Source organism: Gobius niger (assembly GCF_951799975.1).
Source record: "Gobius niger genome assembly, chromosome: 19".
NCBI lineage: Eukaryota > Metazoa > Chordata > Actinopteri > Gobiiformes > Gobiidae > Gobius > Gobius niger.
This window is the reverse complement of record NC_136870.1, coordinates 11,660,115-11,682,558: the sequence shown is the minus strand read 5'-3', so window position 1 is coordinate 11,682,558 and position 22,444 is coordinate 11,660,115. Positions and strand designations below refer to the sequence as shown.

The following is a 22,444-nucleotide window of genomic DNA, read 5'->3' as shown; positions in this document are numbered from 1 at the left end:
GGCTGTGGTCCATCACAACCTCACATTTTGTTGGTTAGAAAATGCTAAATTGATCTAAAACGACGTCCGTGGATGTAGTTTACTATCGAACATCGGTGCTGGAGAGGGTTTCAGCAGCGTATTGCTTTAAAGTCGCAAAACCCCAATCGATCTCCTTTGTTTCTTGCTTCAACACTCGCTCTCTCTTTGGCTGGATTATGCTCCTGACTAACTTCAATAAATGTATGATTTTTAAGGGATCGCGGCGTTCCTCTTCCTTTTGAGCTTGACAGTATATTCTTGCACAGTACAGTCAGTGCCACGGGCAAAGATACTATTTTAACAGTGTCAATCTCATTGCCTATTGAGTGTTAGACCCATCTTTATTGATTCAAAGAGTAATGATTTCTGCAACTGCCTCCTCGAATACATGCATTGATTTTCTTTTCTGGTCTTTGTCCAGTAATTGACATGTTACTGACCTCTCCTGTTCATCAACCAATCCGCTCATTATTTTTTAGACATACAACACTGGAGAACTAGTAACCTCCTTAGCAATGTGCAGTGATTTGCAGTTAATTTGTGACTTTGCTGACTGGTTCGATGACCTGCTCTACTCTGTGCAGTCTGTAGCAGTTAATATGACAGGTTTCTTCCAATGGCAAATGTTGATGTTGAATACCACAATACTTATATATGGAAAGGAATTGCGATAGATATTTCCTCAGCCCCACTGGGGACTGATCTGGTATGGTACATAAGATCAATTTGACACAGAGATGATATGAGGTGTGTGGAAGAGTGAATGTTGTCTAGAGGTATGAGTGGTCGACAGAGGCATGTCTGGGTGTGTTGGAGTCTTAATTAGCCCTTCACCGCGGACCCTCCCCGCTTCACCATTCCTCCTTGTGCGAACTAACGAGAGGAAGGAGCAATTGTAGCGTTTGCACCGCATCTCATCATTACACATCAAACACTTTTCCGAGGATGGAACAACAGGCGAGGCGAGAAGTTGCAGCAGGTGCAGATGAGGCGAAATACGCCAGGACCCGGAACGTGCGTGGAGGGAGTTGCACCTGGTGTCCGTGAAAGAATGCAGGCACGAGACAGACAGACACAGTAGCGAGACAATACGTGCCAAAGCAGCAGCAGCAGCAGCGGGAGCAGCGGCGGCGGCGGCAGCAGCAGCAAGTCCGACGCACTGAGAGAGAAGAGAGGGGGGTGGGCACAAGCGCGTCTATCCTCCCAGCAGCTCGTGTCTCTCTCCAAAACACAAGAAGAACTGATGTTGTCAAGAGACCAACCGCCTGCCTCCCTCACCCACTCCTGTCCACCCATCTACGGGGGCTTCACCGCTACCGCAGCCACTGGCAGCCACTTTCAAACGCTACTATTTTAAGAAGCTGAAGGTGGGGGGGGGGAAGATAGTGGCAACGGACGATTAAACAGCTCTGAGGAGAAGATGAGGGATCGCGGCAAGACGTCAAGTTGAAGGAGGGACGTTTTTCAGAAGGATCCTTTTGAAAGATCACAGAAACAATGTCAAGCTTTGGGAAACTCACTGACTACTTCAATCGGCGCAAGTCTCGAGAGGAGCTGCGGGTGGGCAGGAGCTCGCGGCGGAGCGGGAGTTACTGCTGCACGGTCGCGGAAGCCAGGTAAACTGTCTGTAAACACAGTGTCTCCGTGTTGTTGTCATTTGTTCTCGGCAGTTCTTCGGTCAATGGGCCAAAACAACAGAGCGCACCACAGTGGACACATCGTACGGAGAAAAGGTCAATGTGTTAGAGTCTGTGGAGCTTACAGGTGTTTGTTTGTGGAGGTCAGCATCATCGCTTTATGTTTTATACCAGCTATTGGGATATCTAGGTAAGAGATTAAAAAGATAGTCTATTTCAGAAAGATTTACACAGCTACGAGCCTAAAAAACAAAGCAAAAACAGAGCAAAAGTCCAGTCTTCCTCTCTTTTCTACATTCCCTGGTAAGTTGTGTTTCAGTAAGTCTTTTGATTTACATTTGCGTTTCCGAACTAAATTGAACATACTGTCCCAAAATGGTGTAGCACAATATCGCATACATAATGCCCCATTGGAATTCAGTTCGGGAAAAATACGTCCCATTGTATTTTGTTCCCATTTGATCTAATCTGCAGTGATGTCTAAAAGGTCAGGCTGTCAGGGTCAGCCGGTGGAGCACACAGGTGTTGGTTGGTGCACGTCCACGTTGGTTGCCGCTGCGAGGGTTTGTTACATAAGTGTGAGGGTGCTGCCGGGGGTGTCGGGCTCACTGCTGCTGCCGCTACTATGGATCTACCCCTGACTCACTCACACATGAATACAGCGGGTTTCTATACATAGAAGTCAACACCGTACAGTCAGTTGTGCATGTGGAGGACAATGAGAGTGTCTTTTTGGGGGCGTTATTTTTCATAGCAATAAAGTCGATGCTTTTCATGGGAGCAGAGCAACTCATTTGATCAGCACAGAAATGTTTCTAGAATTTAGGGACACAAATACGATACGTTTGCGCAAGCCCTCGCATTAAGAGGCATCAGCGTCCGATACATTTCAGTTTATCTGTACAGATAAATGCACTTCTGTGTAGGAGATAGATTAAGTCAAGCTTTACATGCAGATGAGATCAAATACAGTGATTATCAAGAACATGTTGGCTGTTTTTGTGTGTTAGTATATTTAATGTGAGATTGGGCTGTTAAACACACTCCAAATGAAAAGGTATTGATTTAAAAGGATAACACATACAGTACATTGACTGGATTAATGGTGTGCCCTAAGCAAGGAGCTTTGCACTTTACCGTGGCATTTTATTGGCATAAGATCAATTACAAAAGATAAAGTCATAACCTCCAAAGTTAAAGATAACCCTGCAAATTCCTTTGCGTCACGGATTAAAGAGATCTTGAAAGTGTTCCTTATCAAGAAGACCCCCAAGGTCTGCATCAAGGACACCTGCTGCTTTAATTCTCTCGCTTTGCCTTTTATCAGCTTTCTTTAAATCAAAAGTCCCTTCATTATCAGCCTTCAAAAGAGAATCTTCATACATCTCTATTCTGAATGTCTTAAGTGTGCAAATTGGCACTACGTTTATGTGTCTGGACTAAAAAAACAACAAAAAAAACACCATTGACCCTTCTATCATCTCGTCAGAGCAGACGGCCTGTCGTGGGTGGACATGCGGCACAGATTGACTCTTGTGTTCCTGCCGTACAAAACCAGCATCTTTTCTCGTCCCTGCAGCTTTTGTTTCTCCCACTCGTTTTCTCACAAGTGATCTCTTCCCACGTTCCTTCATCACTTCATCCATTTTTTTTGTTGCTCCTGTTTAGTGAGAGGGAGAAAGAGAAGACAGAAAATCTCAGGCTTGCATAAAGACCTCATATGGTGCTCTAAGGCCATGGGCGACCTCTGTTTGCGACCTTCTCTGGGATGGCGTATTATCAGCATCAACAGGTCAAAGTACAAGGCCCTGGTAATGAAGTTGTAAATGCCGTTCGCTCAAGACGGGTTAAAATGTCTGGGCTTGCGATGGCTGGCCTTTCCTTACTCCGCCTGTCACTCGAGCTTTGAAAACCAGTTCTATCCAATCACTCAAGTCTTGTGTCTCGTTGAATCATATCCACTTAAACGCTGACTGATATAGACAGGGGTTAATCTCTGCCAAATGTCCTGGTCAGGCCTGTCCAATGTGAAATATCCAGTGTCCCATTAGTCACTGTGCTGCTGAAGAAAAGGGGAAAAAATGCAGTGACAAACTTCCCCCAAGATCCACGTGCTGTGGGGATACAGTCATTAACGGCTGCTTTATGAATGAGGGTTTAATGGGACTGTGAGTCAATGATCACGCACATGCTGGTGCCGATAATACGGTTATGCTTGATATTGTTGGAGATTCAATCCTCTATGGAGTGCATTAGTCTATGTTGCTCACGTTTGAAAAGGCTAACTCGCTGGAGTGTGGAAGAGGAAATGTGCTTTTGTGTTTCAGCACCTTGGATAGCGCTCTTCACCGGCGCTGCATTCAAGCACTCAGCATTATTCTCTATTATGCCGCGCATCTCTATTTATACCAACCTTATTTATGACACGATAATGGGAAGTGGTCTATTCTGAAAAGAGTTATCCGTATCTTTTCATACTTTTACAAGCAGGAGCGTGTGTCCTCAGCAGCAGCAGCAGCAGACTCGACTTTTAGAGGCTAAAATGGGTTATAATACAAACAGTAGTATCTCTTGCTCTTCTCAACCTAAATGTTTTCACAGCAGTGGGAGTCAATCGTGTTTTACCCCGCAGCGAGAAGGCAAACTGAAGCTGCCACATGTCCCTAGAGCTTAGACTTACAGAAGAAAAGCACACAATACAACTTTTACATTGTTCACTGTTGTCACATTCTCAATCTATGCACCCATTTTACTTTCAGAAAAGACACTGCAACAACTGTGATAGTGTTTTTCCCCACAACATTAATTAACAAAATGGAGAAAGTGTGGAATGGTATTGTATCATGACCACTCACTTTACATTTGTTTGGCAATAGAGTGATTATTGTAATATTGCTCATGTTACAAGTATCTATAACCTTGATGTAATCCTCTCTTTCGTCTTGTTCCTGCTCTTCTTATTTTCATGTTCAATATCAGCCCAACATGAGCTTGAATCGTAACATTGAAATAACAGTTTGGCCTCAGTGTCTGATGAGAGCTGATGCACACCACTGAGGGTAAGATGCTGTTTGTGAAAATTGAGATGGCTCGTCTTGTCCCGTTTTGACAAAGTCGCTATAGCAACAGGTCTGCAGGGTGGATCTGGTCTGCGGTGTGGCGGGCCCGGGTGCTCTTCCCAGTGTGCTGTCGTGATGATGCCTCAAAAGCGAGCCAAGCACAGGGTCTGCAGCTCCGAGTCTTTACCACCAGGGCTACAGCTACCTGTTTTTTACTCCCTGCCAGCTGGAGATTTCAGCTCATATTTTTGGATGGATCTCCTCTGGCAGGTCCCAGCTGACGGTGAAAGCAGCGTAGCATTAGAAATGAAACGGACACCAAAGGACATGGACACACAGTTGGTTTTATTCAGTAGGAAAAAAAGGGAACACTGCTTACAAAAGATAAACAATGTTCATATACACATTGACATGGCAATATTCAGACTGATATTTCAGTTCAAATAATATTTACACAAAAATATGAATCTAGAATGGCTCAGGTCAGAAGAGGATGGACTTTTTGTGGAGTTTAGCCAATCAAAGCCAAGTCCCAAAGCAAAGCTAAACAACAAACTGCTTGAAAAGTTCATTTTCTAATTTTTTTTTACACATCTATTTAGGGAACGGCGTTTCCCCCATTATTACTGTCCGTTCAGTCCACATTAGTAGCATACCTACAGTATAATCTAAAAAAAAAACACAAGGGAAAACTTGCTTGTCGGATAGTCTTTTTTAACTAATTAAGGAAAACAGGGCAGCAGCATAGCATAGTAGAACATTCTACTGACACAAAAAGAAGTATGAACCAGGCTGAGGTAGGAAATAAGGTTGAGCTTGAAAGTGCAATAAAGTTCATTATATTAGCCATATTAACTTAGCACGAGGTTGTCCACCTGAGGCTGAGAGATAATTGAGCAGCCACAGTAGGCAGTCAATGGGATTTGGGTAGAGGATCTTTGAGTTTGACTGTCTTTTGATTTCACACTTGTACTGGTATGTGCTTTCATATATGTTAGAGAATTAACAATGGTGTTTGAGAGGATAGATGAAGAATAGGCAGCAGTCTGGATGTCTTATACAGGAGAAGTTTATTTACCATCAGTGCGGGACCCGGAGACATGAACTCGAGACATTGCGCTAGTTCTACCATTCAAGTCTGTCTATGCTTCCACAGAAAAGGGATAAATACCCTCTTAGAGTGTCATACTGATACGCAAGCAAACATTCAGTGGCTGAGAGTGGCGCCTGAGCACCACAGTCAAGGCTATGACAGTTATAGTACGACTGCACAGCCTGACCCACGGATAGTACGACTTTACAGCTTGACCCAGTATGATAAATAGAGATTTAATGTTATCTTCTAACAATATGCTTTGCGAGGCCAGCCGGGTGCTTGAGTTGAGAGACTGAGGTGCGTTTACAGATAAATGTGATAAATGTGACGTTATTAGACTTTAGCTCAGCATTACAACACTATAATCCCACAGCAGCTAATATACAAACTGCTCCACCTGGGGATCAACACGTCACTGTGCAACTGGCTGCTGGACTTTATGACGGGTAGACCACAGGCTGCACATGTCGGCGGCAAGTCCTCCAGAACCAGCACACTGAACACGGGGGCTCCTCAAGGCTGTGTGCTGAGCCCCCTCCTGTTCACTCTGCTGACCCATGACTGCACTCCAAAGTACGACTCAAACCTCTTCATCAAGTTTGCAGACGACACAACAGTGGGGGGTCTCATCAGCAACAAAGACGAGTCAAACTGCAGGAGTGAGGTGAGCAGTCTGGCCATGTGGTGCATACAGAACAATCGCTCTCTAAATCCGGAGAAGACAAAAGAGATTGGTGTAAACTTTCGAAGAGGGAGGGTCCAGCATGCTCTCAACGGTGCTGCTGTGGAGAGGGTGTGGAGATCTGCGAAGCCCCTTTCCCCTCCATTAAGGACATGTACTCCACCTGTCTGCAAAGCCGTCAGAATCACCAGGGACCCTACCTGCCTTCAGGGAGGAGACTTACTAATCAACTTGAATTTGGATTCCAAACCTATCGTGGTTTCTCTCCAACTATCCATTCTAAATCTTTTGGTACGTTGGGCAAATAATCTGGAATGAAAAAGCAAAAGTGTTCTCTTTGAAACACAAAAAATACTTGTACTTCAGGGTCTTTGAAAGTTTTTCAAAGCAGGTGCTCTACCTGGATGAGGCCGATACCAGTTAAGCAGATGGTGGTATTATTTCCAGCTTTCCGAGACCCCTGAATAAATGAAACTATGTAAAAGGAAAAAAAAATAAACGATTGATTCAAGGCAAAATTCTAAATGGCAACTTTCCAATATGTGCCACTTTGTTGAAAGCCATCGGACATGCATTGAACGTCTTAACCTTCCGATAATACTTTTTTTTTTTTTTTTTGCTAGAATGGCCTCATACTGTATCACTGGACCAATTTGAGTTGTGGACCAAAACATTACACATCGGTTTTCTGTCTTGAGTGAAATGGTATGGAACATTTGTAAATCAATGGTGGGCGACATTGAACACTGCTCCCCCGGCATCTCCACAAGATGCAATGTTGTTGTTTTTTAACACAGGATAATGTTAAAAAGTATCAGACGTGACTCTTCCTGTTACGGTCAAGTGTTTTAATAAAGTATATAAAGTCCCATGAGCCTCTCCTTCAGCTCACATAGGTCGCCGTTAGCTTACCTCTTCTATTAGAGCAGTGGTGCCCTTGCTGACAGTGCGGGCAGGTGTCAACTCTGCTTCAAAGATGTGCTGACTCTGAACTGGCTGTCGTCGCTGTATCTTATTGCTCCCCGGTGATGAACAGCCGCGGGCCTGCTAATACATCCTTGGTCAAACATCGGAGTTAGTCAAATGGAACATAAACATTTTGTTTCTTCTGCTCTCCCCCTGGAGTGCTTGGCAAGATGATAGCATGGTGAGCATGCCAGTCAGCACAAACTCAACTGTCAGCCTATGTCTGGAGATGAATGGACTCCTATACTTCAAAATAATATTACTCAAAACTAGCAATGAATTGAATGAATAGAGGGCCACTTATATTTAACTTAACTACCTTTGAATCTCTAGCCCAGAGCTCTCCAACAGTCCTAACAGAGCTACATTTTGTGACACAAATTTAAAAAAGAAAATAGTATATGAAAATAGTATATGACTACTTTTCAGCGCTGTGCACGTCATGACATGGAGTGTTAGTCATGAATAACGTCATAAAAAACATGTTTTGCTTCGGGAGTGTGGGAGTTATGATGACAAATAATTCTAAAGCAAAAAGCTTGTGTACGAGGCTGCTTCCTGCTCACACTAGGTATCGGCACTGGGTGAACACACTTTTTGCCAAAAGCAGCAGGATGCACATAACCAGCTCTACAGGCTGCTTGGATGAAATTCAAAGTCCAAAACTGTCACAGGGCTATGAAGGTCAGAGCATCCTCCACTTATGCCTGTCAGACTTTCAAATCCTGTTTATTTCGAGTTTTTCTCCCCCCCCCCCCTCCTGTATTAACTTTCACTAAGCTTTCTTTTACAAAAACTGAGACGTTGAGAACCCTTTTTAGCCATGTTTCTTGCATCATGTTGAGCTGAAGTTATGTAACCATCTGCAATCGACTGTGTGTGCTGCCAAAACTGCTTTTTGGCCTCTAACCTGCAACATTTGTGTTATAAATGAGAAATAATGCCATGACTGAGCTGCTCAGTAAAACATTAGTGACAACAATCTCTTATTAATCTCTTAACTGTCAAGAAATACTATATGCCTAATGATAAATACTCTGTTTTTATGGTTGGGGTATCAGTGGCTGCTAGAGTTATTCTTAAACATTGGAAAACCCCCAAAGCCCCACAGTTTAAAAAATGGGTAAATATGATGATTAGGATGGCTTCATATGAACGCATGCTTTATAAAATTAATAACAAGGACAACACTACAATGTGTGTTTGGGGAAACTTTTGGTCTCATTTTAATGTAATGACCAGTCAACAGGAAGAAACCTAATTGTACTTATTTTGTAAATGGGTATTTTGCAAGGATTTCCACACCCTACATCCTTTACTATTATTATTATTAAAACATTTGTGTTTCACTATTTCATCCTGCGTATGCAGAAACCCCCAATGGCCAATATGTATGACTGATTATTTTGTCATGTACCAAGTAAACATTAATAAAAACTTGAATTATAAAAAAAAAAAAAGAAAAAAAAAAAAAGAAATACTATTCCTAGTTTTCATTAATATCACTTTGCACTTTGACGTAAAGGTTGGACAATGGACTTGCCATGTAAAATATGTTTTTAACCTTTAACTGTGTAGTAATGTTGTTCCCTCGTCAAAATCACTGGTGGAGTAGTCATTTGCTTCATTTATGCAGTGTTGAGTAATCCTGTTTCTTTTTTTAGTGCTGAAGCGCTGCTGTCTGTTTTTCCTGGATTTTACTGCGTAATAGAAAAAACCTGATGGTGCCGTCTTTATTTTTAAATTTCATGAGCCATTACCCTTCCCTGCCTCCTCTGCACTCAAACTATGTTCATCATGGTACCACAGTATGTCAGCATGCAGTTAGTTCAAATGTTTGTTTGTATCTTAAATATGCCAGGAGCAGAAAGTTTACTTTTCAGAACCAGGTTTATAATGTCCACTTTACATTTGTAAATTTGATTTTCTTAATAGATAGATGGAAACAACCTTTTTTGTGTTTTATACCCTTAAACCATGCAGTCCTTGAATGGCACCAGCCCTGAACGTGTGTTTCTTTTAGTCCCTTCAATTCCCCAAAGACCAACAATTTTTTTCAAACTGGGAAATTGTTAGTTTTTGTATGTGGACTCAGTCGGCCTCACTTGTAAGACTGTTGAGCACTGCTATTGATCCGCCCCCACTCAGAAGAGACTGTAGGGGGTATCAGTTAAAGGCATTTCTGCTGGCTCCACTCTAAACGCCTTGGTCCGTATTATGCTGAGGTGAGGGTAATTTCTCTATTGATCAGTGGAGCCGCTCTCTTGTTGCTCATTAAAGAGCGTGTCGGTGCGTACAGTTGGCTGTGTTTATTAGCTGCACTTTTACGCATAAGAATTCAGCTCCTAATGAGCCAGAGGAGATGGGCTTGGATTAGCTGTAATACATTCCACCAGCACCAAAAGGTTTTGCTTATTATTTGGATAACTACTGCAGCCGCATAATTGATCATTTGTGCTCTCTGACCAGGTCACTCGAGAGGAAACTACAACGACCATTACTGGCCAAGTCCCGGACGCTCCCCAGCATCCCCCAGTCCCCCACCGTGTCCAGGGTGCCCTCAGATCTGATCAGCAGGAGTCCTCCACTGAGGAAGAGCCCATCCACTGAGAGCCAAGGGAAGGCCTGCACGCTGCCCCCTGCAGGTAAAGCCATACAAATGAATCTATGTAAAGTGTAAGCAACAAGTGTACTGTGCTATTTGGAAGAAAAATCCAAATAAATTAGTTGACTGTACTTTTTGTGAAACATTAACTTTTAATGTGTACATTTTAGTGTAAAGGATGTCAAAATCAAAATGTCTCTATTATTAGGTCATTTAGTGTAAACACAAAGTAAGAATGTCTACTAGGCATTGGTTCCAACACATTTACATCTCAAAAAATGTTTGAACAGAACCTTTCTTCTTTGTCCTATCTCTAGTAAGCCGTAAGGATTTGCTCCACATCTTTTCAGTTGTAGGCAGAGGTAACTTTGACCCAGCTTTTTTGTTTGAATACAGAAACCGATCGCTTAGAAATCACACAGAATAGCCTCTTCACCTTTCACACAATCACTATGTGAACCATTTTAAGCCCAGCATTTTTACACTGCAGTAGCAGCAGCAGCAGCAGCAGTTGTTCTCGCAGCAGGGGAGCCACTTCATCGGTGATTTCTTACAGAATCACTTTATTTTGTAGTCACAAGTGCCGGTCTGTGACGGGTTACATAGAGTGAACACAAGCTCTTATGTGTGCAGTGCACTTGCTGACCGTCTTGGCTGACCTCTTTGGCTGATGCCTCTGTGCCTCTTGAACAGTTTTATTCACTGTTTTTTTATTAATAAAAAGGAGGAGGCCAAGCCGTGCATTGAGTGTGTTCAGATCTTCCTTTGGGCAGTGTGGGATCTTTTGTTGTTGTTGTTTTCGGTCATATTTCTTATCCACCGGGTCCATATGAGGGCAAGGAGAAAAAGTGCTTCTGAACAAGGACTAACCCAAAAGAGGACGAACTCATTTGCAAAACTGTCTCTAAATAAAGCAAATACTAGATCTACAGAGGAGCCCACCATTCATTTTGGAAAACCACCTTCGATTCTGTGAGTCATGGGGAATCCTAACCTAAAAATGAAGAAAAATATGATGAAACGCACACAAAGCTCAGCACTAACCCTCTCCACTCTCCAAATCTGACCTACATACCGCCCGCGCCTGGTTTAACTGCATTCATAATTTTCAGTGTATAATTTAAGCTGGTTGGAGCAGCCTGTAGCCACTTCCACGTTCATTAGGAACATAATCTCTCCTTGGAACCTCAACATCTCCAGGTCTAAGTCTCGAATGGAGGAGCGGGCGGATGGTGTAAGACATGCCCGGGGTTATCCATAACTCCTGCCCTCATTCACATGCCGCTCCAGTCTGCAGAGGTTTGTAGAGGTTGATTGACGGTGTTCAATACCGCCGCATCAAAGCTTCCGGACATCTGATTTGGCACTATATTATAAATGTTGGGATAAGAGACGGCGCGCTGCCCTTGATGTTTAATACAACAGCGTTTCGTACAGCACACACTGCCTCAATCGAGAAACAGAGCCGTGTGTGTTACCTAAAAGGCTTTATAGCTGTACTGGAAGATAAAATTGAGGCATTGGAATAGAAAAGAAGGAGAGTGGGGACAACCAAAATGTACAAAATGTTTCATGCAAAAAACTGTAGAGAGTAAAATATGTGTATAATACTGTATATAATAGCTGTGTGTGCTGGCTGTATGTCAAAGCCATTAATCTACTGAGCAACCACTACTCGCCAATGTACAATAAAAAAGGATTTAATTGAAATGAATGACTTACAACTGTTGTTGATTTTAAAAGATCAAATCAGTGAAGGATAATTCATATGAATGATTACTTGGGGTTTGATTAATTTGCTCCAAAATGCTAATTGGCAAAGTGCTTGTTTGTGTCGTCTGTTTCCACCTGTTTCTGAACAGGTGCAGTGCTGAAGATCATTACCAGAATAACGTGTCGTTTTATTCTCCCAGTCTCATATTTTGTTAAAGCTTCACAAACAGGGTCGATACCAAAGCAGAATTCCCTGCTTGTGTTGTTTTGTATCAAACCTCTTTCTCCCTGAGGTCCGGGGTCAGTCTTGCGCTCAGACTGACTGAGTCTGTGATCCACTTGTTCTGTGGAGCTAATCCCTCTGTCTCATGTCCTGACTTCACCTGTCCCAGCTGATTCACACGGTCTCTTCTTCAGTCCTAGTGCTACTCTGTTGCAAATATCAATTTAGCCTCAGTCTCACGTGGACCATTGTTGCCTAGCAACTGCTTTCATTGACCAGGATGCTGTCTGCTACAGCCGCTTTGTGTGATCCAGAATGTTTATCCCTCCGCGGTGACCAGAAAAGTTTGTAAAATGAAGTTGTTAAATAAATCAGCAGGGTTTTATTCAGAGACTTAAGTAGTGTCTAAAATGACTGTGAGTGTTTTGTTGGAAGTCTGGTTTGGCTCGGAGTAAAAGCCAGATGCGTCTTGGCCGCTGCTCAGTCAGCGGAACTAAATCTGTGATGTTACATTTACAAGATCATTCAAAAACAACAAAGCAGCCAGACGCCTGCTGGTAAAATGTCTTAATAAAAATCATGTATCTACTGAGAAAACTAAGCGCTCACTGTCAAGTAGCGAGCCACTGGCCAAACCTCATCATGGTGAAAACGGAGCCTCAGAGAAAACTGCGGAGTGTTGTATCGGGCTACAGTCATTAAAATGATGTTTGTTGATGAACTTCTGACTTACTTCAACAAACCAACTTTAGTCACACAGTATCTGTGTAAATGCTCCACTACACTTCACTCTCCAGGTAAAAGAAACCATCTGAGCTATTTGTGCAGCTTGTGACAGGCCATCCTTTTTGATTGACGAGGAGTTCCTGTCTCTTTACCCAGCATGCATTAGGCTGTGAGACTGTGGGTGCACTAAGTGTTAGTGCAGGGCTGTTAGGTTGACGTTGGACAGCCACATTCGTCAGACATTCAGTAAAAGTTGGCAGTGATTAGGGCCATCCATTTCGTCCCAAAGAAAATGACTGCATGAAGGTTCTTCTGCTGCTCAGCATTCGTAATTATGACAAGGCAGGACTGTGGTTGGGAAAAATATTACACCTTAAGAGGCTGCTTAATTACAATCCGGAAACAGTTTATGGGAGCAATCAGGGGATGGCAGCTCAAGTAATTGCAGCACATAAATGAATAGTTGTGATTTGCCTAATTGGACTGGCTCAGATGTGGTTTTATTTTATGCAATTTCAAACTGACAAAAGAAAGCCAAAATGTTCCAGTATCATATAAGGATTTTTTTTTTACTGAATTTGTAATACACTCTTTTCAGAGTTAGGAAAACGAAACACAAAACTGAAAAATAAATAAATAAAAGCGTAAACAGCTTTTTGATATAGGTACATTCGGTTTCAGTTGTCATCCAGTGCTCTCTTTTCCAGGGGAGCTGTGGCGTTTGGAGGATGACATGGAAACAGAGGAGGACCAGGAGAAGAGGGGCACCACTCAGGGGCACAGGCCCAGATCCCAGTCGCCTTTTTCACACTTCCGGGCCAGAGCCGCCTACCTCCGGAAAAGTGTCTCCGCCGACGACCACCTGGACATCGGCTCCGAGGACAGCGCGGGAGCAGCGGCTGAGGGCAAGCCGCGCCGCGCCAAGGGCAAGCTCAAGAGGAAGTTTGTAAGTCATGAATCACATCACTATTGTGGCTATTGTTAGTGTTCCCCGGTGTAGGTGTGCATTAACATATTGTAAAGGCGAGGAAGAATGACTCATACGCAATACGTTGTGGTATAGGTAACATAATGACTTTTGACACAGGGCTGAGTGGAGAAGCATTCATTCAGTTAATAATCACAGCTTACATGAGCCTATCGTTCACTCAGATGAAGCTTTCTTAATGTTGAATGTTTTGGGCAAAATCTGCTGTAGCATTAGCCAAAACAATACAAAAGAGGACATGAAGCAGTGGAGAAGAGAGCGGCAGAACAACTCCATTAGCTGCTGGTCACAACTGGTAAACACATGTATGTATTTCACATTTTTTTTCACTGGTTTAACATTACACTATGTGAACATTTCATATTACTGAAGAGTCTGTATTTCTAAAAGTTTTAACCTCTTAACCCTCCAGTTCAGCTTTGACCAAATCTAAAAGCTTCTCGGCTGGAGCTTGCAGACTCTAGGCCAGTGTAAGACCTACAAAACTGATCTGAACAGATATTTTTCCCCTGCGTTGTTGCCGTGTTGTTGTTGCCACTTTTGAAGTTTTTTCATCACTTTTTTGTGATTTTTTTTGGTAAGCAACTCATGCCCCTAGAGGCAATAAGCGCCACTGCAGGTGTTGTAGCATGTTGCGTTTTTTTTTCAATAATTGCCCTCAGTCACGTGAACACAGCACAGACGGCGTTAGCATTTAGCCTCTCCTTCTCTATAGCTGCAAACGAGGTGAAGATTGAAGCTACCAAGCTCTTCCACGTTTGTCCTATTTAAAGGAATAGTTCACCGTTTTTCCAAACTGAGATATGTTCTTACCTGAGCTTAGACGAGTTCATACATACCTGTCTGGTCTTTGTGCGTGCCCTCAGTCACACAAAACGACCAAAGACGTTGCTAGCATTTGGCCTCTACCAATGTATTCCTATGGCTCCAAACGGGGGTGAAGTTGGAAGCGACCATGCTCTTCCACGGGCACAAAGACCAGACAGGTACGTATCAACTCGTCTAAGCTCAGGTAAGAACATATCACAGTATGGAAAAACGGTGGCCTGTTCCTTTAAATATGGTTACATGAAGTGGTACACTATAAAGTATAATTACATGTGGATTTTCTAAGCGTATAAAAAGGGGAAGTATATTGTAAGGCGTAATAATACCAGGAGTAGTTCGACATCCGCAGTATGTAAAAATGGTGGCATATTCCTGTAAATACTGTTTAAGTGGCGCTAGCCCGCAGTTAGCTTTGCCCGTTAGCCTGTTAGCTTCTTCTTCGTGATTCCATTAGTGTGTATTGGGGCATCTGACCCATAGGCAGCGAAGTTGCAATTGTGGTTTTCTGGTCAGAGATACCAGGGAGAGATGAAAGACCCCCCAATCATCCCATTAACACTTGTATTACCCCAGAGGGACTATGAAAAGGATTTATTAAGGTAAACAAGTTACTTAGTTCTTCCTTAAGTTTTCATTTTTGTCCCTTCTTTGTCAAATTTTTGCCACTTTCATCACTTTTTCATCACTTTTTTCCCCAAGAAGCTTTTAGATTTGGGTGAAGCCGAACTGGAGAAAATGTGCTCGGTTAAGAGGTTAAATTTGCCTTGAAATTGCCATATTGCACTCTGTCCAAAGTGCAGCCTGGCCCTGTCACAATGACAGTAACAGTATAGAGTTAAACAGATGGCCTGTTGAGTCAAGATGAAATCATAACCTGTCCGCAGGGAACAGGTGCTTGCTCTCTGAGTATGAGTTAGCATAGGTTACACTTGTTTATTCTGAATAATTTTAGTTCAGTTCATTGTATAATATTTATAGATGAATATTTTCCGTTGTCCAATGTTGCGTGTGTAATAAAAAAAAAGGAAGAAAAGCTAATCAGCCGTTCTAAAATTAAGCAACATTTTCAATCGATTCCATTAGACCCTCCGAAAGCAATAACGTCCTCTTTCCCCCCCGCCTCAATGCCATTCCCTGCAGTAAAATTAATAACGCCTTCATCTTCGAATAATAACATTGGACTCCCCGACTGCCTCCCTTCAACCTTGGCTGCTGGCTGTGCTACTTCATCTCCAAGTCAAATGCTACGACTTCTGCTTTTGGAGTCTGCCGCTGTGTTTTATTGGATCTTTGGGCGGCCACTCATGCCAAACATGAGCAGCAGCTTTTAGTGAGTGTGTTTTTTAAATATTTATCACTGGCCACAATATTGTCTGCCGGTCACACGGTGTAACGGGAGACCTCATTACCTGTCTAGGCTTTGTAATTGGGTGTCCGGTGTCTAGGGTGCAACAGGACTCCAAGGAAGGGCAAGCTTGAGGTGGGAAGCACCCCCCGACTTGTCGCACACATATCATTTTGTTAGAATAGTAGACAATTAATTCAGCCCAGTCTTTTCTTGCTCTTGTTCATTTTTTGCACTGAAAATTTTGAGAACCACCTTGAGTTCATTTTTACGGCTCTGCATGACTTGGATAAGCCCAGAATTGGTCAACTTTAAAAGAAAACCATTTTTTGTCAGACGCAATGGGTACAGCGCTGGATATGATGACCTGCCGCGCATGCTTCGGGGTAAGAGCTTGCATAATTTTAGCCAATTAACATCCCAATACAGCCTGCTCCGCTCACGTTTACACTCAAGCGGCATAATACTTTTTAGTGTCTGCTGTTCATAGTTGGCTGAGTTCTGTGCCGCAGCTCCTGTGGGACTTCCAATTGAGCACGCCAGATGGAAAATATAGACGGATAAAAGTATATTAGGCACCATTAGAGAGGCAGGTTACATAAACCAGCTGTTTTTTTCCCCCACATTGGTTGCTTTTGGTTGCGATTCTTTTCAGCTTTGCCTCTCTGTTGTTTTAGAAAGTCAAGCATTGTTTTTCTATCTGGGAAAAACTCATTTACGCCCGTTTTCTCGTAAGAAAATGTCTGTTTTCGTTTGAGCGCCGTGATGGATACATTTTGACTTTTGTCTTTGAAGCCGCGTGAAAAAATAACTGCTGGTCTGCCCTGCGGCTCTTGCAAATGGCACCTGTGTCGGACACTTGGGTTGCTTTTGAAGCGAGGGGCTGACAGTGAGACAGCACAAAAACATTTGTGGTATTATGCAAACACATTATGCAGAGACAATGCGGCAGTGACATGAGTCTGGAGATTGTGCCCAGTACGGGTTACAAAAGATGCAAAATAAATACAACTGTGTGTTTTATTTTGTGGGAAAAAGAGTTATCAGTTTTATTACTTATTGCTTCAAGGGCCTGTATTTGTTTTGACATCCAACATCAAAACGATTAGCTAACAAATGACTGTCTTAAGTCCACAGTTTGTGTGTATTAGGATGACTTAGTTAGAGTGACAGAGATGGAAATGAGTAAATAGTGAAAATGATACTCGACACTTCCATATGGCTAGCAGCGTACATTGTGTATTTAATGAATTTGAAAGCATCAGTGACATTTGAGAACCATTATATGCACTTCTATTATGGCATTTGAAAATAATAATTATCCGGCAATAACATATTTTTTTTACTTTGGCATCTTTTCAGCCAAACCCACCTCTGTGGCTCGTAGCTAACACGAAAATGTATTTGTTTGTTTGTTTATTTATCTGGAGGGGGCAGTGTGTGACAATAAACCACGAGATTCATCCATGTAAACCCTTTAGGTCTGTTGATATTTCTTATTGCTGTTTTTAATCCATCTGTTTCACCATTTGAGACTGTATGTTTTGTGTTTTTGCTGAATTATCCGATAGATAATGCTTGAAGAAGTGGTCAAGAGATTTTTGCCGGGATCTGATTATGAGCATGAAGATGTGTTTATAGATTTACTAAAGTGTCAATCTGTATCAGCGCGTACAGTGACAGCCTGTAAGATTGCAAAATGAGGAGAGCGAGAAATTTACAAGTAAACCATCAAGCTCCCTCCCCCTCACAGAAATGCCATTATCTGTCAGAGCCTATTTCTTCAAATGTGGACATCTGTTACCGGACCTGTTTGAGTTGACCGTTCTATCCCCATTGAAATGAATGGTGAAGCCGGTCTCTATATTAAAGTAGTAAGAAAGTTATGACATGTCAGTTTCATGGCATTTACATGTAATCTATTTGGTTTCTCTATCATTAATATATTATAAGATAATTGGATGTGTTTCCAACCCCTGACTGGACCTGAAAACCTCCTTCCCTGTGCACATGATTGACAGGCTGGTTCACATGAATGCTCCTCTTATTGCTTAAAGTTATGGCACCAGAGATTTATAGACTGGATATAGTGGCTGAGCCTCTGCAAGGAATATTCTGTGTTTCAAATTGCTTTGCTGTTGATAAAACGAACATCCGAGGGTTATATTATTAGGGAATAGCCTCCACGCAATCATGTGTGAGTCAACATCTTGTCCACTTTTATAAATATTTGTTTCTGGCTTATTTGTTTTTCTTTTGTGTTGCATTAGTCACAGAGCGGCAGGTTAAGTACACGAACACACCGTATCATTCATATTCAGCTCTGCGCCTCGTCACTGACTCACCAGTCAACATCAAGGCTCTACCTGGTGCACGTCATTTTATACAATTTATTCACATCGTCGGAAATAGGGACTCACTAAATTCTTGGCATTTTGTCCGGGTCTCCGTTAATACTTGAGTTTATCATGATAGTTTTGCTGATAATGATAATAAATATGGTTCTAATTAGAGGCCGATATTTGAACATTTTACAATATCGGCAATCGGCCGATCTAATGCCGATAAACGCCGATATCCCTGGGACCGAAAGTTGTTGTAAATACAGCACCTTAATTTTAGTTAATGCAATAACTGATATACTAACATACATTATTTGTAATGGCCAGATCTCTTTATATGAGTTGTTAATATTAATGCAACATAAAGGCCTATCATCTAGCCAAGGATATTAAGTGTAGAAAAGTCCAGTGATCCTTGTTGTTGTTTTTACATTAGTTTATTAATTGATATATAGTAAAATCTGAAATTTGCAAGAAAAAATTAAGACTCTATTCATCTCACACTGGAGAAAAGTGGACCATTCACATTTTCACTCAGAGAAAGCCACTTTTGAGAAAAGGTCTTGGTATTGGTTAATATCGAAAGATATTCAAACCCCAGTATCGGTATCGGAGGCAGAAAATCTGGATCGGTGCATCAAGTGCCTACAAAACAGGAATGTTTTTAATAAATCAGCCCTATGCCCCAAATAAAGCAACCCCTGCTGTCACAGTTCAATACTGACGCAGTTTACAGTTTAATAATAATAATAATAATGCATAAGTCTTATAGCGCTTTTCAGGGGACACAAAGACGCTTTACAGATGAGACGAACAAACAAAGGTGGCAGAGCTATTGTTGGTTGTAGGTGAGCTGAAACATGTGTGTCCAGTGGGTCTGAGTTTCTGATGTGGATGGGAAGTGAGTTCCAGAGGGTGGGGGCGGCGATGGCGAAGGCTCGGTCCCCCAAGGTTCAGTGCTTTGATTTGGTGATGGGTTTGAGAAGGTTTAAGTCGGCAGAGCGTAGGCGACGGGATGGGCGGTGGCGTTGTAGGAGGTCTGTGAGGTATGGGGGGGCCAGATTGTTTAGGGCTTTGTAGGTGATGAGCAGAACTTTGTAATGGATGCGCTGTTGTATGGGGGGTTGTTGGAGGACAGCTTAGACGCTTCATACGCAGGATTGTAGACAAGACATTTGGAAAAATCGGACAGAAATATTGGACAGAAAATATCGGCGGTGCATATGAGCATCGGCCAATAATAATCCCCAAAAATTGGCATCGGCCTTAGAAAAACCCCTATCGGTCGACCTCTAGATTTAATTGCAGTCTATTGAGCATCATGTAGGAAGGTTTAGGTTCATTAGTTATCATTTAGGTAGCTCCAGATGATATGCCAAACATTTAGCAAGCCTCTTCAGAAAAACAAATAGGTCCCATTTCCTGACGCTACATCACGTGGTTTTAAATAGCCCATAGACATGCACAGTGTCAGAACAAGCAAGACATCACTGGGGCGTTTGTCCCAATGGGGCAAATTGTATTCACTACGCTGCTTTTGTCATAGTCCTCTGGGTGAAAGAGAAACGCTTATCATTGGCAGCCTCTCTGTTAGGGCTTATTAGCACGGCAGGGGAACAGGCAGACAGTGTCCTCATACCAAATATTTCATAAAGTCAAATATTGTGGACATCCCATTCAACAAGGGGAGAGAAAGCATGATGGAATACATTGAGGAAATAAGTGATCCGCTGCTGCAGTGTTAGGGTATGAACATCGTCATTAGTTTTTTGGACTACGCCAATGGAGCATATCATTAAGGTCAGTCAAGTAAATAACAGAAATTGTCACTTTGGCTTGTGGGTGGACTGTTTCAGACAGAAAGCAAACATTATGCTTTCAAAAGGGTTGTGAAAGGGCAAAGCAAGGAATGTGATGGCATTTGGCGAAACAACTGGGTCAGAGTGTCTCGGAAATCTCAGCTCCTCTGGGCTCCTTTGTTATTTTCTTTTTTGATTCGCACTTTACCTTTTATACATCAAGATTTAGTTCTGAAGGCTCAGAGCATGTCGAGCACTACCATTTGAGAGAAGAATGAAAGATGAACTCCGAGCAAATGCACAAATCCGTCTGAACTTTGCCAACACATTCTCCACAGAAGAGGGCCCTTTGAGCTGCCTATCTTGTAGCCTTTGCAAGTTGTCTGCTGTAGAAAAGTCCAGAAAGAAATAAGTATCAAGCAGGTGGTTAAAATGTCATGTCAAATGTCAATGTAAGCTTGCTCATCAACATGGCAATAGCTATGTTTGTCCTTCCATCTGTTGCATATTTCTATTGTGTGTTCAAAAGCCAGGAATGAATCATAGCTGAGTTTTTAGGGCTGGATATGTCTTCCAGTGAGACAGTCTCAAATGGCTCGAGGACGTCATTGAGCATAGCACTTGAATTTCAATGCAAAAAGAGGGAGGCAGATAGGAAAAGGCAGGTTTTAAATCATGCTTTCCCCCACTAGAGGGCACTGCGTACAGCTCAAATGGCAGAGGTTCAGGGTTTTCGGGGAACTTACAAAACAATGGCATTGTTGAGCTTAAATTTTTATCTCCTTTTGTCTCCGAAGATCTCCACCGGCCAGCTACAGAATTGCTTCTCGAGGGCTGAGCCATGGCCCCAGCTCTCAACAACACATTTGTCATTGTTTCTCCTTTGGCGATGCAGGTCAGGTAGCCCACAGAGAAAATGTGCTGCACGAAATCATAACAAATAATAAAACAGGTTGACTTAAAAGTTCACAATGGAGACTTTTTTTTTGTTTTTGTTTTGCCAGACTGTGACCTCAGATTACATACAGAGCTTTGTTACCAATGCTCGAACGTATTGTATTTTGTAATCATCATCTGGTGCTGTGGGGACGTTAGGGCAACAAGTGGCATTTTTGGGCGTGTGGAATGAAAGGCCACAGATGACAGATGCTCCAGTGAGACGGATGGTGCGACTGGCAGCATTCATGTGGCTCTGCAGAACTGCCTCTAATCGCTGTGGCCCCCAATCAAACAGGAAGCCTCGAGGCCCTTACCGCCCCGGCGCGCCAATTAGCCGCTAATTAGTTTGACGCTACGGAATCCGTAGAGGGTATGCGAACGAGAAAATCCAGTGATGTATCTCTGTATGGCGGAGTTATTGATTCGAGACGTAATTTTGTCTCCCGTCACGCCCCTTTTGGCAGCGCTTCCTGTTAACAAGGGCAATGGCACCTGGATGATTTGATTAATCTAAGGCCACACGGCGTAGCATCTCGCCTGATTTATTTGATTATGGCTGTTTTATTGGCGAAAGATCCCTTTAAAACACGTGTTTTTACTGTGAGTGAGACCTGACTCATAACTTTCTGGAAGCGGGACATCACCAGCTCGTCTCCTGCTTTGCTTTGATCCAAGTGGTTTATTTTGATACAACATGTGGGGCTGTCACGATAATCACTATATGGACTTACCGTTCAGTAAATAACAGATAAACAATATATTTCGGGTTCGATATTTATCGTCTGTACATTTATTAGCATTTCCCCCCATTTTTTCTTTACTTGGATTTTTCACTGAAGCAAATTGAGTTAGGCCTACATTATATTCCATGGGTTTTCTGGGTTTTCTGTCATTTTTATGCCTGAGAGTTGACAGTATCGAGTATCGTTAGAGTCGATAATGTCGTCTATCGCGATACTTTCCTGCCTTGATGTATCGAATTCCAAATGTTGTTGTCGTGACAGGCCTAGCCATTTTGATAGTTGTGGAGATTTTGATTTGAATGAAGCGGCGAAGCTGTCACAAATCCCGTCTGCAAATATGGATTTAGCACGAGGTGATGAGCAGATGCAGATTTGGCAGTTTACCTAAAGCTCGTTGTTTTATATCCACTGTGACAGAAGATTTTGTGGGACACTTTGATAAGCTTAAGCAAATCAGTTAGCTCCGCTGCCCATACGGTACCTTTACAACAAACTGTAAGCAGCAAAATGAGAGGACCAAAAAAAGGGGCTATTACCGTGACAGTATTGCTCCCTAAAACGCGTAAAGCTGCTTCTAAACTCATCCCTTTGGAGAATTGGGATGTCAGAATTGCGCCAAGCCTAAAATTTGGACAGCGTGTTGCTCAAAAATAAATGTGCTTTAAGGGAACATTTTGTAATATTCTTCTTTTTCTGTCTCACGTGGCCAAATGATCTCACTCACATGGCTAC

The 22,444-nt window shown here is 42.5% G+C and overlaps 1 protein-coding gene across 2 annotated transcripts in view; it reads left to right on the top strand.

Moving 5' to 3' along the window:
• Nucleotides 1-895: 895 nt before the first annotated feature.
• ankfn1b (ankyrin repeat and fibronectin type III domain containing 1b) overlaps nucleotides 896-22,444 on the top strand; it is a 97,392-nt gene continuing 75,843 nt past the window's right edge. For both annotated transcript variants that reach the window (XM_079576736.1, XM_079576735.1), the window contains exons 1-3: nucleotides 896-1,637; nucleotides 9,931-10,106; nucleotides 13,436-13,674. In XM_079576736.1, the coding sequence (XP_079432862.1) occupies nucleotides 1,519-1,637; nucleotides 9,931-10,106; nucleotides 13,436-13,674 (534 nt within the window). In that variant the 5' untranslated portion in view covers nucleotides 896-1,518. The remainder of the gene's footprint in view (nucleotides 1,638-9,930; nucleotides 10,107-13,435; nucleotides 13,675-22,444) is intronic.